This window comes from Protopterus annectens, chromosome 10.part0 (assembly GCF_019279795.1).
Source record: "Protopterus annectens isolate FY-2018-M chromosome 10.part0, PAN1.0, whole genome shotgun sequence".
NCBI classification, from domain to species: domain Eukaryota; kingdom Metazoa; phylum Chordata; order Ceratodontiformes; family Protopteridae; genus Protopterus; species Protopterus annectens.
The window spans coordinates 1153314224-1153333861 of record NC_056744.1 but is presented as its reverse complement, the minus strand read 5'-3'; the positions used below and the strand labels follow the sequence as shown (position 1 = coordinate 1153333861).

At 40.2% G+C, this 19638-nt stretch overlaps 1 protein-coding gene across 5 annotated transcripts in view; it reads right to left on the bottom strand.

The window, feature by feature from the left end:
* The window catches only part of LOC122813528 (elongation of very long chain fatty acids protein 4-like), a 442023-nt gene extending 426849 nt beyond the window's left edge, over positions 1 to 15174 (bottom strand). Inside the window, exon 1 of one of the 5 annotated variants that reach the window (XM_044085897.1) lies at positions 15034 to 15174. In XM_044085897.1, the coding sequence (XP_043941832.1) occupies positions 15034 to 15121 (88 nt within the window). In that variant the 5' untranslated portion in view covers positions 15122 to 15174. Of the gene's footprint in view, positions 1 to 13118; positions 13341 to 14034; positions 14054 to 14160; positions 14742 to 15033 lie in introns of those variants that run through there. The other 4 variants (XM_044085895.1, XM_044085898.1, XM_044085900.1 and 1 more) reach the window with 4 other exon arrangements.
* Between the last annotated feature and the right edge of the window lie 4464 nt (positions 15175 to 19638).

The following is a 19638-nucleotide window of genomic DNA, read 5'->3' as shown; positions in this document are numbered from 1 at the left end:
AGAGCTATAGAAGTGATCCCCGGAGTGTATTTCCTATTTCCCATCCACTCATCCAGATTTTTCTTGAAGAGTGCTAATGAGGAACTTTGCTCGACATAGATGGGTAGCTTGTTCCAGAGTATAGAAGTCTCTGGGATAGGAATCTATCCCTCCAGCACGTCCTGTTTATTGTGATGACAAGGTTTAGGTCCCTAGAGCATGTAGCTCGGAGGGATTGGGATTTATTTAGGTGTAGCATGTCCAACAGCTCTGGGTTTAACATAGCTTTATATGTTAGGCAGAGATCTCCGCGGAGTAGGAGATATGCTACAGCTTAAAGCTGGAGTTTTTATGAGACGGTCAGTGTAGGGCATCTGTTTGAGGCCAGTAATCATCTTTGTGAGGTACTTCTGTGGCCTTTCCAGCTGCTGCAGATGTCTTGTGAGGTACATTCCAAAAGGGGCACTGTACTCTATGATGGGTTTAATGAGTGCCGAGTAGAGGGGAACAATGATTTTTCCTGGATGAGAACCCTTTTGTGATGAGGTGCACCATATAGAAGGATTTCCTGACTACTGTGGCAATGTGATTATCAAAGGAGAGACTACTGTTCACCTGGGTCCCAAGATCTCTTATCACACATTCGGCGTTGAGTAGACTGCTGCTTATGTGGTAGTTCATGGGTACAGAGTTTTTAACAAAGGGGATGACCATGCACTTTTTGGTATTGAGCTTGAGGCCATGCCTCAGACACCAGGCATCTGTCTCAGTGAGGCCCCTCTGTAGAATGTCCACATCATTTGGGAACTCGACTATGGCTCAAAGTTTGCAATCATCTGCGAACTTCATTAGCCAGAGGCCTTCTGTGTTTGGTATCTACTTCTCTGAAGTACAGGCTAACAGTAGAGGTCCCAGGACTGAACCCTGTGGTACTCCACTTGTCACTGGTTTGAAGTCAGATTTGGAGTCTGCAACTTTTACAGTGTGGGTTCTGTCAGTGAGCCAGTTGGCAAACCATCTTGTGACGTAGGGATTTATACCTAGTTTAGTGAGTTTAGCTATAATTCCAGAATGGGGGATGGTGTCAAAAGCCTTGGCGAGGTCAAGATAGACTATGTGAACCACCTTACCCTCGTCTACGGCTTTGGTGACTGCCTCAAAGAAGTTGATCGGGTTCAGAAGACATGATCTGCCTTTCACAAACCCGAACTGGGTGGGGTCCAGAGTTTGCAGATTACCAATGTCTTTGTTTATGAGTTCCATGATGATACTTTCCATGGCCTTGCAGACCAGGCTCGTCAGGCTAATAGGGCAATAGTTCCCAGGATCAGTGATGGCTCCCCCTTTGTGGAGTCGGATAACTGTTGCTGTGTGCCATTCAGTGGGCACAAAGCCTGACGTGAGACTATGATTGAACATGGTGCTTGGGTGGAGAGCCAGTTTGTTCTGAAGTTCATGTAAAATGCAGCCTGGGATGTTGTCCGGTCCCATGGATGCTGTATCTTTGGTTTTACAAAGTGCAGCTTTTACCTGCATAGATGTGATTACAGGGACTCTGCATTCTTCCTGTATAGATATGGGCCCTTTAGGGGGTGAGAGGGGGGTAAAGTTAGCACTGAACATATCTGCCAGGACGTTGGCGATATTAGTTGGTTCTGTAATTTTCGTGCCGTTGTGCTGTAACTCACAGCAGATCTGGGTGTTGCCATTGAGATTCTTGACATAGCTATAGAATGCTTTGTGGTTGCCCTTATAATCAGTGGCGATTTTGTTTTCGTAGCTAGCTTTGGAGGATCTTATAAGGGATCTTAGCATCTTACTGAGGCTGACCAGGGAGCTCCTCCACTCATGGGATTTTACTCTCTTTTGGAATAGTTTCTGCCTTCTGTTGTAGAGTTTGTTTATGGCAGGGGACCACCAGATTGTCTTCCTTTTTTGGAGGATAGCATCTTGGTTCTGTTTGGGATAGCACAATCCATGCACTCGTGTAAGTGCTTATAGTGCATTTGTGTGGGATTCAGCAGTCGTAACTGTATTGTCCATCTGCATGGGTGTCATGAAGTTCGCCACTTCTATCTTAAGAAGCATGAAGTTGGCTTTGGAGAAATTTTTTACCGTGATTTCCTTAATGGTGGGTGGGGCGGGATGCGGATATCTAGGGTGACTAGCTTATGGTCGGATCTGACCAAAGAGGAGTTGACTTAGGGTGTGGAACACCGGTCACTCATGTTGGTAATGACTAGGTCTAGGATATTGTTGCCCCTGGTGGGGGTGTGGACAAGTTAATCCAAGGCAATGGAATTTATGAATTCCAGAAAGCACTGAGTGAAGGAGTTGGTAAGAGAGTTTTTCCAGTTAATGGCGGGGTAGTTGAAATCGCCCATTATTAGGGTGTTTGGTTGAACCCTAAGAAAAGAGGAGTGGGAATCCTGAGGTATGGTGGGGGATCTGTAGCAAACTACAATTTAGATTGTAGGTTTGCCAAGAGTTAGTTGCACTTGGATAACCTCAGATGCATTATGCTGCGCAACTAGCCTGGAGGTGTGGATATCCTTAATGAATATGGACACACCTCCGCCTTTGGTGTTCTGGTACAGGTTAGATGGCCGAAAAGTGTGGTATGAGTTATAGCCTGGTAATGCAGGCATGCTCTCTACAGCCTTGAACCAGGTCTCAGTCACTACACAGATATTAATGTTCTCCATTTTAAGGAGTGCCTCGAGTGAGTGCATTTTGAGATTTAGACTTCTATCATTGAGTAACATTGCCCTCAGTTTTTGCTTGCCTGTTCCTGTTACAGTGGTGAATTTGTCATTTGAACCATGCCTAAAAAAAGGCACTATAGGGGTGGCAAGACCCTTAGCCAGTATCCGGAATCCCAGGGGAAGACAGGTGTAGGCCTTCTCTGGCAAAGCATCGTGGTCTGTCGACCATGTAGTCCCAGGCAGACAGATACTGCATCCCGTAGAATGACACCAGAAGCTTAGCCAATTGTTGAAGTCAATCACTTAGTCCTTGTACTGTGGTATCATTCTGGTCGATGGCAGAATGCTACTCAAGGCTAGGGTCATACCTGCCTGGGCTACAAGACTGGAGAGCTCTTCCATGGCTCTTTTCATGTAGTCCAGGGAAGTACATCTCAGGTCGTTCACACCAACATGAATAATGATATTTGTACTTGTTGTGCAGTGACCTGAGTGCATGGATTATGTGGTGGATCCTGACACCCGACAGGCAGCTGACCGTAACCTTCTCCTTGTTTAGCTTGGTGAGTGGGACATCAGTGCACCTGACTATAGAGTCACCTATGACTAGTGTGTTGGGTACATTCTTTTGCCTTATCGGCTGTGATTTATTGGCACACTGAGTCTGTGGGCTATGTGTCATCTGGGTTGTGTTGGGGGGTGGAAGTTACTTGCATTTCTGCTTTGGAGGTCTCTGCTGCTTGAGCAGATTATTATTGAGAGCATCCGCGAATGTTTTTGTGTTTCTATGTGTGGATTTTGGTGGTGTAGGTTTAGTGGGACTATGTGATGAGTGTGGTGTGGTGCAAGTGTTTACCTTCTCCTCTTGACTGTCAATTCAGTCTTGGTTGGAGAGAGCTTTACCTCCAATTTGGCTAGACAAGTGCACCTCTCACAGGTTGTGGTGCTGGTGGTAGGAGGAGAGAGTTGTCTGTGTACATGAGGCAATTGCTACATTGCCCCAAGATGCCCAAATTCATCAGATAGACAGGAGAGAACACTGGGAGAGGACCCATGGACATGCCTGAATAAAAAAACTACTTTCCTCTAGACAAGTGAGGAAAAAGAGTGCAAAAACTGTTTTCCTCTAGGTAAAGAGGAAGGTTGAGTGCTGTAGTAACTTGCAGCTTATTTGGTGCCAACAACAAGTTCTGAACAAGTGCTGAGCATGAATAAGCACATTCAAGTGCTAAAACTAAGAATATGTACCTGGATCTTGTGGTAGATAGGCTACCTAGTGCTTACCACTCCCACTGATAAGCTAGAAGGCTTCCCTCCAACACAGAAAGGCTTGGGGGGGGGGGGCTCAGAAGCTTACAAGCAGTCCTGGATACAGCAACTCTGTATCTGAACGAGACTAGTTACAGGAAAGATGGGAAACAAGCACAAACACGGGCTTTTAAACCAGAAGGTTGAAAGAGATGGAAAAACTGCCCAAACGGCCAACAAACTACAATTTCTGGGCCACAAATCACTCTTGCGGTAGATAGGCTACCTAGTGCTTACCAGGCTACCCAGGGCTTAACACTCCCACTGATAAGCTAGAAGGCTTCCCTCCAACACAGAAAGGCTTGGGGGGCTCAGAAGCTTACAAACAGCCCTGGATACAGCAAATATGTATCTGGACTAGACTAGTTACAGGAAAGGCAAGAAACAAGCTTAGAATTTTTTTTTTTGGAAAGTGGAAAGGGAGAAAAGAGAAACAGAAGAGAATTCAAAATTAAGGACCCAAGTGGCTTGCCCTTCACAAATGTTCACTCTGTATTAGGTAGAATGAGCTAGTGACACTTGACTGGAATAGAGCTGGGATAGAGCTGAACAACATGGGACTGGTAGGAGTGTCTGAAGTCAAAATATGATCTCAATGTACTCGGTCGAGTGAGCAAATGAGAGAGACCCAGGAGGAGTGTTCAAACACAAATTTACAGGAGGGGCGGGCAATTCCAAAGCCACCAAGATTAATACCAGAACAAGAACAGGGAGGGCGGGAAACTAACTGCAGAGAGAGAGAGAGAAAACGAGAGAGACAGACCACAGTATTCTATGAAACAATTAAATAGACAGAAAAATAAAATGCAGTACAATCTTCAACACTGCAGGTTTGTACTTAACTCAGCTAGTTTTAGTTTTTGCCTCCCAACCATTACTACCTAAAATCTCCTTTAAATTCCCATATCTCATATAGGAAAAAAATGTTCATATTACCTTAAGAATTTAACCTTGTGCAGTAGGTTGTGTGTATATATACATATATATGTATGAAAAAATGTGACATGTTCCACAAAAGCATGTAAAACAAAATGTTCATATCACCCCACGAATTGACTATGTTTGTGGGTTCAATGGTGTGTCAAGTAAGCTAAATTAAGCCAAACCGATAATGGATGTATACAAAATGGGTGCACCCACAGAATGAAAGCACTCCACGAAGGCGAAAGGCCGAGGCACCAGAACAAATCATCTCACAGACTACCCTGTTGTTGTGCTTTGTGCCTCTCCAGCTATATCGTGTATGTAGCTGTGGTTTTTGGAGGAGAAGTAGTATACGTTTTCTTCTGGTATGACTCTGGTATGACTCACAGCCACCAGCTTTAGCTCCAATGGCTTCCTGAGCCACAAGAAAATATGACAGTCTGTAGGCATGGCCTGTGCTAAAAACAGGCCCTTGGACATCCCAGTGCATTACTCTGCAAGAAGTCTTGCATAGTACAGCAATTCACAAACATCCATACTATTAAAGACCTGTTCATAGCTGTGCCCAACATATGTAAGTGTATGTGCCAGTTTAGATGCATACACCTATGCATTCCAAAGGAGGTGTCCTAGCAGAATCTGAGCAGAAAAAAAATACAGCAGAGCTTTGACCTACTCAAACTGTCAACCCAGGAAAGCGGCGTGTGTGCATGTATATGCGATTACTATGTATTTCTTTATTACAGCTGTTTATTTACTTTTTTTCTCAAAGTATTTTAGAAACTGTCGATTCTGTGACATAGATGGATGATGCCGCAAGTGTGTCTCAGATTATCCAGGTACGATAGTCAGCCCAGCTGGTGCAGAAGATGACCACAGAAAATGACAGGGAGAAGCTGAAACTGGTTTGCCCATCCCTGGGGATAACTGAAGTACATTTTGCTATGATGTTGTCTCCCACAGTGAAGTGGAATACACTGCAAAGGATGTGGGTCAGGGACATGTTTTTACCTCTGCCAAGCTCGGATACATGGTAACTATTCTTGGGAGCATGCATGACACTGGAGGAAAACCATAACAGGCCATCATGCAAGTCAGTACACCAGCTGCCTTGATAATAGGACTTAAGCCATCACCAGAAAACACTCATAGCTGCCTAGATGACAATCTTCCATGACTGGCCCTTGTCCTTAGGAGAAATGAGTGGTCTAAATGACCATAACAGGGCTGATGGCTGGCAGGCAGTGGAGGTTAAAAAGCATACACAAAAAATGTATGTTGGAACCTGGAAAGAATGTAATCAAATGACTATGCTTGCATTTCAGTGTCACTGTTCTGTTACTTGCTCAAAATGATTCAGAAGTGCAGATCTGTTTACTCATAAACAAAAGGATTTTACCAACACTTACAGAATTCTGTTTGTTTCCATTCTCTATAATTTTGTGTTATTTACCACACAAAAAGGTAATCTCACAGTTTTTGTAATCTGGGAATACACTTTTGTTCAGTAATGCCAGCAGCTTACAGACACTCTGGTGAAAATACATTCATCTTCAGATGATATTCTGGAGTCAGCCAGTACATGGTCATTAACTTCACAAAAGATTAGACCACCTAGGATTACCACCTGTCCCTCTTTATAAAGACATTCCCTATTTGGGCAGCTGTGTGCTATGAAAAATTGAAAATAAGCTTTTTATAACAGTTGCATTACAATTATTGGTACTTGCATATTATCGCAACCAGATTTTTCCCAGTGGCATAGTTTACCATGTTCATAGGTGTGTACTAGGCTAATGGCCCTGGAGCCTTCACAAGCCTAGCCCATAGGATTACCCTGGCTTTGTGCCACCCAACCTTAGATTCCAGTGCCTCGGTCGAATAGAGCCACTGGAGTGATCCCCAGGGTGAATTTTCTATTTCCCATCCTCTCATCGAGATTTCTCTTGAAGAGGGCTAGTGAGGTGCTCTGTTTGACAAGTTATGGGAAGTCTATTCCATAGCAAAGGCAACTGTCCCTCCAGTACATTTCCACAAAACTAAGTCTGTTCATGGAAGAAGTCTTACACAGTATTAGGTCATTGTTTGACACATACAAACAGGAATAAAGGCAATTTTGCTCTTTGCAGGTAGCGCCCTTGGCCGAAATAGACATAATTGCTGCTTTACAGTGGTCGTTGATGTCACAACTCATCAAAGTGAACACGTTCTCCAGAAGAGAATTGTCGCCTTTCAAAACATGTTCAATGTGTTACTTAATAGTCCTTACAGTCAAGTTTCATTGTCATGATTTCTGCCGACTAAAAGTCACTGCATATATTGGTCAGTGGCTTTCCTTTCGTGAAATCTGAATCCGGGATGCATGACTTTTGATGCAGTGTAGCAGTGTAAATAAATGGTATACTGCTTACAGTCGCAAGTAGAACGTGTCGTGTTTGCATTATTGCAAGTGTTGTGTGTTTAGCTTTTGGCATACTTCATTTGCTATATGAACTTTGGTATACAATCTGAATAGTAAGCATTTAACAAAATGTTCCCCCCAAAAAAACAGCAGTCATTATTCACCGCACAGACAAGCAGCAGGCATCTTGATCGCTGTAGTGATGAACCGAGGTCGGTAAAGGATGCTACCTGCAAAGAGGATTTTTCCTGTTATTCCTCTTCCAAGCCCATTAACCATATCCCAGAAGAGTAGTTAACACTTTACCCAACCGTTGTAAAGTTAACAGAAATAGTTTGACTGAAACCTGATGAATCACAGCAAGTCACAAATCTGACTGCAATAATACGCGAGTATCCAATTATTTTATATAAACAACGCCAGAAACAGTTCATGCAGACCATTTGACATAATGGTTACGATCTTTGCCTCCAAACAACAAGGTACGAGGTTTGATTCTAACTTTTGTCCAATGCCTGTTTGGAGTTTATATGTTCTCCCTGTGTCTGTTGGATTCCTCCCATCTCCAAAATACATTCTGAGTGTTTCCATCTCAAACTCACCAAAACATGGAGCTGTGGGCAGCAGCACAAACTCTACATAGTGCCCTACAGGGGGAAGAGTTGTACAAACCAACCGCTTTGGGCATCTACTGTGGTGCGCAGTATCCTCATGACAGAACATAGATCACAGACTGCATACCATAGCAGGACTATCTACTTGATTGTGTATGGCTCTAGGTGATGCAGTCGTTTTGACCAGAAACAACTCAAACTCTGAGCGTTAGCGGTTTTTTTTGTCAAAAAAGAGAGAGACATACTATCCTCTGTATTGATTATGGGTATGGTTTATCCAGCAAAATCCGTTTCTATAAAAAGTGTCCTACTTTGAGCATATGAAAAGGTGACACTCTTACCTAAATATAACACTGATGCTGTTCATAGGGGATTATGACCAGGTTTCCAATCATAATCAGTTGAAAAACCAGGAAAAGGGATAACACTAGCATAGCCAAACAAAATTTCCAACAACTCAGAAATCAGGCCAAGAAGCAAACCAAACTAAACAAAAAGAACTATTGGTACTTGCGTATTATCGCAACCACATTTCCGCGATAATACTGCTCGCTTCCTTGTGCGCAGATGTAAACATTGATGCTGCCGTTATGTCAATAAGTGTGTTTTCCTTCACATCGAAAGGTTGTTTTAGGCAGGGGTATCGTGGAAAATGGTGCAGATCATGTTTTTGGTGTACTTATGCTGTTTGCGCTCGCCGCTTCTTGATCGGTAATGCACTGATGAGCCGTCGGAATGTGCTCACATGTCAGCACTGATAATGGTACCAGTAAAGAATAAAAGGGTTAAGGCTTGTCACCGCATTCCCTGCTGCCATCACCCTTGTTATAAACTGTATGCTACAAAGTTTGACAGCTTTTTTTTTTTTTTGGTCTTTTTCTTTTTTTTTGGTTGTAGCTGTCAAGAAGTAGTAGAAAAGTGGACAACTGTCAGCGTGTGACTATTACATTTAGTGGCTCGCGGCTTGAGATATGGAATGTGTGTTACACATAACTGCTGTGGAAAATGTATTTCCAGTGACATGATGCCGGAGAAACGGCACAGCTTGAAACAAGCAGTCATTCTATGTTATACTGTCTTTCCTACCTAAACAATGATTTTTAATAAAGTTAACATTGTCAGTGTGCTTCTGTATATACTTATAGTTAAACTGACACACCAGGGAGACAGCGGTATTACCGCGAAAATATGGTTGCGGTAATATGCAAGTACCAAAAAATCTTATGATTAGACATGACATATTATACAACTTCAAGTTGACAGTAAGATACCCAACTGTAACATATATACACAGTATAGACAACAGGAAGGAAAGTGTAAAGTGTACTGAGATTGTGAGATTCATGTGATGCATGAACATAGCCATGTATTCATAAGATGTGATTTGAAAGCATTTTTGAAGTGTGTGTTAGTAGGGGCAGAGGTCAGAGAAGGGGGGAGGTTATTCCATGATCTAGCTATGGCATGAGAAAAAAGAGCTTTCCCGGAGTTGTTGTTAGCTTTAGAGATGCAGAGAAAAGACTTCTCAGTAGATCGGAGAGGACGATTAGTTCTGTATGGAGAAAGTAACTGGCTTAGTACTGTTTTTTTTTTCAGGATGTCTAACAATATTAAAGGCAATGACTAGCTGGTGGTAATTTAGTAACTGGGGAAGTTCTAACCATCATAGTTCCCTTAGAGATTGACAGTGATGGGTGCTGAAGGTGGAGTTGTTAGTAAACTTGGCAATTTTATTGTAACATGATTAAAGTCTGGTGAGATCAAGTGTTCTGACTTGGGTAAGAATTGGCGCGGCATACTAGAGTGGAGAGTAGATGGGTTTGGGCTAGAGTGATCCGTGCCTGTTCTGAGAGGAATTGTTTATGCCTATATAGGGTTCCCATTTTTTGTCGACCTTTTTTACGGTTTGTGAGATATGGACATTGAAGAGTAGGTTATTGTCAATTTCTACACCAAGGAGTTTGGTATGGTCAGAGGGAGATATGATGGTACCATTTTTGGAAGAGATTGTAAAGGATAGTGGGTAGGTATAGATTTGCTGGGGGTGAAAAGTAGCAATTTTGTCTTATTGGGGTTTAGGATTAGTTGGATATCAGTTAATCCAACTTTCTACAGAACTGAAGGATTCTTGTGTGAGTTGTTGTATAGTGGAAAGTGATGGAGCAGAGCAGATAAGAGTTGAATCGTCAGCATAATGTAGAAGGGAGGCATGCTGGGTGGAGGTGTCTAGATTGTTGGTAAATATGGAAAGAGTAGTGGGCCTAAAATGGAGCCTTGTGGTACGGCTATCATAGTTGGGAGTAAAGGAAATTGTATGCCTTGCCATTGAACTGATTGCTGCCTATGTGACAGCTTTTAAACAAGGCAATAGTGAAAGAGGCAAAGGATAGGCAGGCCAGGGAGTCAAGTTTGGAGTGTGAGACCATATCAGATGCTTTTGAGAGATCTAAAAATATTGCAGAAACAAAACTACTGTTATTTCTGTGAAGGTTGACCTGGGTGGTGAAAGTGGGGATAGCAGTTGTTGTGCTGTGATTTTGCCGGAAGCCATGTCATGTGGAGGAGAGAAGACTGTGTGTATTTAAGAATTTCATGGCTTGAGAGTGAATATATTTCTCAAGCAGTTTAGATAAGGGGCATGCCTCTCAAGTGTACCTAATTATGAGGAACGTACCTCATTTGGGGTCTTAAAAAGTTCATGTTCCTCGAAGTTCCACATTGAAAGGGTAAATAACACATTCAGTGTTGGGAAATTTTTAAGTGAAATCTATGTTAAATATAAATAATATTAATTCATTAAAAGATCTTCCTTATAATTAAAACCAGCATATTTTAACCATCATATGACCTTCCTAGCTGAAGTTGTTAGTAAGCCATTAGTACGTGTTCCACATTTTTCCCATTTGTTCCACATTATGAGGGCTAGTGGTCCTCATTTTGGAGATTGAAGGTTGAGAACTATGATAAGGGGGCTAGAATGGCAACAGGATGGTAGTTTGAGAATTTATAAGAATTGTTCACCTTTATGAAGTAGTATAATATATGAAACTTTCCAGAGTCGGGGGATGTAGGCTTCCTGTATTGAGCGATTGATGAGGATAGAAACTAGGTAAAATAGAGATTCAGCAGCAATTTTTAGGAAGTTGGCTGGTAGACTATCAGCTGCAAGGATGGTTGGCTTTAGTTTTAGGAGGAGTTTTTTAATAGTGGAAGTGGGAAATGATGAGAGAGCAAAGGAAGGGATACTGTCGGTGCATTTGGTAGGCATGTGTACGGTTGTTATTGGATAGTTGGGAGGATAGAGTTAGGATAGATTCTGTAAAATAGTGATTAAACTGGGATGCTATGTCTTTGGTATTGTTGTCTGAAGAGTGAGCTGGAGTGGTAATGTTTCCTGGTTTTAGAAGGGAGTTGATAGCATGCCAAAACTTTTGGGGGTCTTTTGAGTGTTTGTTTTGGACCCTGAGGAAATAGTTTGGTACTTGCATATTATCACAACCACATTCTGAACAGGACAAACTGCTCTTTTCCAAGCCATACTCCTGCAGGTGTGATATGTGGTGAAAGTTTCTTGGGATAAGAATGTTACACTCCTTACTACATGTAATTTTCATACACATACGCTACCATGGAACTCAGAGGGCAGTGTCATAATTCTGCACATACTTACAAACTTATTACAATTACAGCAGCACAGACAGGCGTTGTGATGGGATGCACACTTCTTTTCAATTTTCATATCACTATAGTAGGGCTCGGCATTTGTAAGCAAAAGCGATGTTAGCCCACCTCCTTTCCACCCAGTGAAAACACCTCTGTAAAGGCAGCGTCATAACCTTGTTGTCATGCATGCAAGGAACAAAAGCTGAACTCCTGTATGCTCATCTACCCACAGAACTACAGACCTTTACGGACACCAACTTCAAATTTCCTATAGTAGGACCATGTTTGTAAAACAAGTTCCCACAGTCAGGTCAGATCGATCAGCTTTCATTCACACACCACGGTGTGCTTAGCAAATATAGTTCAGGTGGTGAATTAATTTAAGGATTTCTCATCAGTACTTGGCGTGCATAACAGTTTAAGTGGTCTGTCAGAAATCATGCACATATAAACGTTTAAACGGGTACGCATGTACTGTGACTCAGAAATACAAATTAATAAAAGCTGATTTTTCCATTGTGTCAAAAATAGACAAAGCCACAGAAGTCTGCAAAATCATTTTAAAAAGATTTCACTCCCTTTAATTTCATTTAAAAGAGGTCAGTAGTGCGGCTTTCGCTCATGGTTGCGACAATACGCAAGTACCAAAACGCGTAACAGAGTTATGATTGGTGACCTGATTATAGCTGTTCGTCCTGCATGGAGCTGCTTCTCCTTGGTTACCAGTAACAGAAAGGGGGGGGGGGTAGGAGCACAAAGTGTTTTACAGACAGTAAAGCACTTAGCAATCCCTGTCAAACTGACAGCAGCACAACTGTCAACTTCTTTGCTTAAGAATTCTGGACAGATACAAAAATAATGGGGAAGACAAAGTCGCAAAAATGTGGGACAGTTTTTACATATTGCTCTAATTTACTTAAAAAGCTAACAGCTTTTTTTCAACACGCAATTATACGAAAGTATGGTATTACTGACCATATTTAATGCTTAGTGATTTGTCAGGAAAATCAAAAATTTAGGGTGGCTAAAGTAAGAAGTAATGTATTTCGTCTTTTCCCGGTTAGGGGTCGCCACAGCGGAACTCCGGTTCGCTAATGATTTAGGGTTGCCACCTTTTCAAATGGCCAAAGTGGGACATTTTCGGTACAAACATCAGATTTTACAGGCCGACACATACCCACAGTCAGTACAAAGGATAGAACTTAACTTTTTTGTCTAAATAAAAGCTTATTCTTCTAGCATTTTAGTTGCTTATTCTGTTTCTTATAACATTTAGGTATTATAGATACAGAATAACTGTTTTATGCAACTATTACATAAAATATAGGAAATAATTTTGTCCTAAAATCTCAGGACATTTGCAATTTTTAACATTTTTTGTCAGGACACAACTGCCCATAGAGGGACTGTCCCTCGCAAAGTGGGACAGGTGGTAACCCTATAATGATTGGCAGTGGATGTTTACGGTGCCCAGTTGCCAGCCCAACCTTCAAAGAAAGCACACCTATTCACGCAAGCATCTACCTGTATGTCTTTAACGTCACTCGACCACGGGGAGGACATGCAGACTCTTAGGATGGCTAAAGTATGAAGCAAAGATATTCTTAAATTATCTGGCACAGCTGAGATCTACAGCAGATAAAAAAGAAGTGTTCCCCTGCAGGGCCAACTTTTACGTTAAGACAATTTGCTCCTTGTTGGCCGGCATTGTACTTGGTCCCTAGTCGATCTTTTAACAACGCCCTGGATGTTATTAACAAGGTTTTGTTAAGTGCCCCTAAGCGCTGTTAAGAACGGGTCTGCAGCGGAAGCACTTAATAAGCTTTATTATTCGCCCCCCCCCCCCCCTTTCAGAGCGTGATCGACGTGCCCCCTGCATAACAACCGTCCAATGAGCCTACTACTACTACTCTCAACAACAGCAGGACAAAAAAAAAAACACTTGCAGCTTTCTTAAAATGTAATAATTTGCCCCATTTAACTACGTCACCATTTATAACTCATCTCCACCAACTTTATGATTTTCCAATACAGCTGTTTTGAACCCTTGACCTGAGGCAAAAGCTAAACTTCAATTAAGACGTGTCAGTCCCTAGACAACACGTAGATAATGCAAAACAGCAAATACCCGTATTCTTCCGAGCTACGGAATAAGAGCCGGTGCAGTCCACACTCCATAGGACGCTAAGGTAGATGAGCCCTGTTTCTCTCCTTTTTAAAAAAAATACAAAACATAGCTTCTTCACATTTTTAATTCTACAACTGAAACAAAAAGTCCTGACATCAACAAAAGCAAACGAGATTCTACACTTGCAACTTTAAATCAACCGTCTTTTTCTGCCAGATCCACGATTTCAATCTCGTCAGCAATACATTTGAGTTATTTACATAAAAAAACAAATATACAGCCAATACACAAATTGTTATTTTCACTACATACTGTACAGCTGCTGTGTCTATTTACGTCAGAGTTCTTATGCTGCTTAAACACCTCATCAAAACACTGGTTATGAAATTTAAGTCACGAAAAAGAAAATTGAATAAAAGTAATATATTTGCACCGTACCACACCAAGCTTTCTTTTAAAAACTGTTCAACCACGCCCAAAGAAATCGAAGCGATTTGCTCCCTCAAAGTAAAAGAGAAGGCGGCAGGTAGAACCGCTTGCTAGTACGCCGTACTACGATCCAGCCATAATTACTGAACTATAAGCGCATTACAAATCCTCACTATTTGTGAAGGTTGTTTACGCAACAATGGTATTGAGCTCGTAGCTCACAAATGTCTCTGATTTTGCTTCATTCTTTTATATTATCCTTCCTTCTTAAAATGTTTGACGATGATTGCAGTCAGTTAATAATGCCACGCATTAGCCTTTCAACCTCTTCGTGCAAGAAATCTGGACAAAGCTATAAATACTGGGGGGCAAAGACCCAAAATAGAGACAATTTTAAATATTGCTCTTACAACCAGAAGGTTGATAAAATAACAGGTTTTGCATTATAGATAGATAGGATTCAGTACTTTAAAAACGTTATATTTTGTTTTAGTTTTACTGGCTGAGTGAGGACTAAGACGCAATGCAACACCTTAATTACCGGGGCGATACACTTAAACAGTGTAAGCAGGTACAGATTTATACTCAGCCATGCAGTCTCTTTGCTATCTTATAATGAGTGCAAACGGCATTGTGCGAGTCTTTTTATAGCGACTGTCGCATTCATTAAAACGCTGTGTCGTTTATTGTTTCTTTTAGTTTTACTGGCTGAGGACTAAGAAACAGTGCAGAAAGAAGTATATACCATAATAACCTTGGCGACACACTTAATTTGTATAAACTGCGTGAGAAAGGTGCTACAGTTTTTAACAAACACTCATACAAACTTTTGTCCACTCTTTTAAGAGTTTACTGTCCGGATCTATTCTTCATAAAACATACCTTTGAATAACAAGCAGAAACAGATAAGACAAAATTCCTTTTTCATATGTACAAGTTTAATTTCTCTGCCATGAGATAAATTCCCCATATCACAGTCAATTTCCAAACAGTGTCAAAGATTAGTAGCGCCAGACCAACCAGAAACAGTTGTGAAGCATACTGGGAAATGTATTTTGTTTTTACTACCGCACTCTAAGTAAATCTAGAAAAAGCTACGTAGTGGCACAAAATCCGGACTTCACATGTCGGGTTTTGAATGAAATTTGTAACCGGACAATTTGTTAGAAAACCGGACAGCTGGCAACCCTAATATGGATTTTCCGAAAGATATGAAGTTTTTTGAAATCTGAAATTCAAATGTCTGTCATTATTTTCTGACTTAAATATTTAATGACGTGCCAATGATTTGCCAGAAAAAAAAATGAACAAAAATGTGGACATTCTGCGAAAATCTATACAGTTGAGAAGTATGAGAGCCTCTTCTCTTACTTAAAAATGCAATGGGAAAACTGTTCTATTAACTTTCTAAATGAACTAGAGCAAGGTAGCTAGGCATACTTATTGTATTCTGCTGATTACAATTTTCCATGTATTACTTAGAGAAACCATGGCTTTTTTTAGACCATACTATGTCATTACAACAGTCTAAATGAATACTTCCAAGAAGAGTTTCAGACTGAAGAATATCTAATGTTTTTGGAAGAAAAGTGATGCAAATGTTGTTGGGGTGCATTTCCATCACAAAAATGAAATGTGTCGGGGGGGGGGGGGGGCAGCAATAAGAGCATACTATTACAAAATTATATTTTATGCCTACACTTCTGAACTAGAATACTATTAAAAAATCTTTCGAAGATTTTGGTGGTCCTTCTCCCATATTTGCTTTGTCCCTCAGGGAAGAAGCATATGCATATCAGCGTCAAGCAGGAATGGAAATCAAACCACAAGTAGATAAAAATCGGGCAGCAACTGAATGTGCCAAAAACAAAATAAAGAATATGAGGTGAAGGACCAGATGAAAAGGCAAGAAATGTGGAAAATGCATAAATATAGTTGCAAGTATAGAAAACTTCTGGAAAAACCTCATGTTGATCAGGAACAAATGCAGGAATGGTTAAGGAGAGGCAAATTCAAACCAAGAGATGAAAGGTTAATATTTGTGCCACAAGATAGTATGCTACGTACACGTTGGTAAGTCCATTGAACATGTGGGAGAAGCAGACAAATGTAGGTTTTGTAAAACAGAATTGGAAACAGTTACACACCTCGTTGCTGGTTGCGACATACTAATGACAGAAGGACTGTATACTGAAAGGCATAATACTGTGGCAAGACTGTTACACTGTGGATTGTCCAAACATTATGGCACTGAAGTGGCGGAAAAATACTGGAAACATGAGCCATAATGCAGCATAGAAAATGATGAAGTCTACATCACATGGGATCATCTACTACCAACAGTTCAAAAGATAGATGCTAGAAAACCAGATATAGTGGTCCAAAAAGAAGACAAAAGTAGCACTGATCATTGAAATCGCCGCACCCAGTGACTACAGTGTCTTGCGTACAGAGAGACACAAATTCATAAAATATCAGGATTTGTAGGCAGAAATGAGAGTAATGTGGAAGAAAGAAGAAAGCTACCCAGATAGTTCCAATAGTAGTAGAAGCAACAGGTCTTAGAAAAAAGAACCTACAGTCATATTTAGATATGTTAACAATACATGTAACTCCATACGAATTGCAGAAGGAGTCTTTACTGGGCACATTTTGGGTGCTGCAACGAGCACTTCTGGCTGACATCAAAGATTGAAACAATACTAATTTCATGAACTTTAATCATACTTTGACTTAGGAATGGGGTCCATTTCCATCATGGTAATAAATACCCAAAAGACTTGGAGAAATTAAAAAAAGGAAGAAGCCTCTATATTAGGGATATTTTATTAATACCGTACCACTATTAACTAAGGAACGTGGTAGAAAAAAAAAGGAAGTGAATTAACACAAATTTTCTGAAGTAAAAGAGGGAGGGCTATGACTGCTATGATTGTTGGTATTAACCAGCAATTTTCAGAGAATTTTGAGCAAAATGAAGGGCATCCTTAAAATTAGGGGCAACTGAGAGGTATGTGAGGAATTGTTGCTACACCACTGCGATGGAGTGCTGACTGTATTTGTTTGTATTCTGGTTCATACTTAATTGTACCTCACTATGAGGAACATCCCTCATTCCAAGTCTTAAGAAGTGCCATGCTCCACCATGTAGGGTCTGTTGCAATCATTAAACAACTAAAATTGGACAAACAAGTAGTGAAACTGCCCAGAGAAAACAGCAAATTTAATGTAGTAAAGCACTTTTCGTTTGCTTGTTAAGCAAACTTCTTCAGACAAATTACAAAAGTCAAAGACCATTAAATACATACCAGTGACATCACAAATTAATAAGACAAAATAATCAAGTAATTACATCATTAAATAAAATACAATAAAACTTAATTGACTCCAAGGCAACAATTACCTCAAAATCTAAACTGAAATAAAAAGTTAAAGGGTCATAACCACATAAGTCATGTGTCCAAGTAACATTTTAAATAGACATAATAAAATATATAATAATAAGTATATTATTGTCTACTCAAAATGTGTGTAGTATTTACATTAGAAATAATTAGTAGATTTATTTAAAGATGAAGTTACTTCAATATAATGTAATAATATCAAATAAAATAAACAAAAATACATAATAAATAAATACTATGTGATAAAACTTAAATGTGTATTTGTATCCTACCTATACAAATAAGGTATTCAATGAAAATACCTAAGTAAAACACATACTTCCAGTTCATAATAAAATGTTAAACAACATGTTGACTTGACCATACCAAAAACAGCCTATAAAAGCCATGTGTAATATACTTAAAATTGTTGTCAATGTTACTGCAATAAAAATTTGCATAACAACTGCTGCCAAAGGAATGTTACTACACAAAAACAACAGGCTCAACATCATCTTGTCAAACTCACGGTTCTCAAAACACTTATAATGGAGCAAGCTTCATTAAGACCAGGTATGTGGTAGGCTTCCAACCTAATTTGCCACTGTAATTCATGCTCCAATAATCTAAGATGGGTAGGACCACCCCTACTGTCATTACTAATCTGATCTATAGCTAGGAACTTAAATTGATGTGTTGGATGTTCTAAAATCCAAAAATGTTTGGCCAGTGCATTCACATCTTTTTGTTTCCGGATAGCGTAAAGATGTTCATAAATCCGTTCACGGAGCTTACGCTCCGTTTTACTTATATAAAATGCCAAACAATTTTGACACTGTGCTAGGTAAACAAGCATGCTCGAATTACAATTAGTCCTGCATTGTAGTTGGAATTCATGTCTACGTATAGTGAATCTATTAGATTCAATGATGTATTTACAAAAGTTACAGGATTGACATTTGAACATGCCCGGAGACCTAGTGGAAAATGGTTTCTGTTCAAACCATGCCTTTAAGTTTTTTGCTTTCCTGTAAGTGACCTGAGGTGTAGAACCCATCCTAGAAAATACCATAGAGTCTGCTCTGAAGAGGTCCCAATTTTTCTTGATAATAGACCAAAGATTTGCACTGTCTAAAGTAAAAGTGGTGATGAACCTAGGAATGTTGATGTTGGTGCAAACAACTTTGTCAGAACTAAACTCAGACGGTAATGGGGCAGAAGTCTTCGCCTGGTCATCTTGACTTCTAACCTGCAGTAAGGGAACATAAACTTTATTCATTCTTTTAAGAGCCACTTCATTAATGAGTTCATCAATAATTCTATAAGGGTAACCTCGACTAAGAAACATCCTTTTTAAAACTAAACATTCATCCTCAAATTCATTATCTCTACTTATAATTCTTGCCGCTCTGACCAGCTGACCTTTAACGACAGCCTGCTTCTGTCTAAAAGGATGACAGCTGGTATAATGCAAGAAAGTGTTTGAAAACGTTGGTTTTCTATAGATTTTAGCTAAATAGCTAGCTGACATTAAATCTTTACTTAACATAATATACAAGTATGCTATGTTACTTGAGCTAAAGGATGAAGTAAATGACAGAAACTCTGTAGTGATATTTAAATAGGCTAAATAGTTTGATGCTTCATGCTCATTGCCTTTGAACAAAATAAAAATGTTGTCGAGGTAACGCGTGTAAAAGATTATGTGCTCCTGGAATGATGAATGATTGAACACATACTGGTGCTCCCATAGGGCCATAACCATGTTTGCCACACTTGCACCACAAGGTGAACCCATGGCGACTCCGATAACTTGTAAATAAAAGTTATTCCCAAACATAAAAAAGTTATTGGGCAATATCACATCCAATAATTCACTAACTAGTGTTATATCTCTAGTACTCGCTTCCCTTGACTTTAGCCTGTTACACACCCAATCAATGGCTTTATCCTGATATCCTGACAATGTTTTAGTTAAGATTAAGAAACTACAACTTGAAATAGCTTATTTCAAGGAGTGCCTAGCATGGAGAATTGTGCCTAAGGGGTTGAGGCACTACCAATATCCGACTGGTTTAGTAGCTAACTCCATTTTCCACCAGGA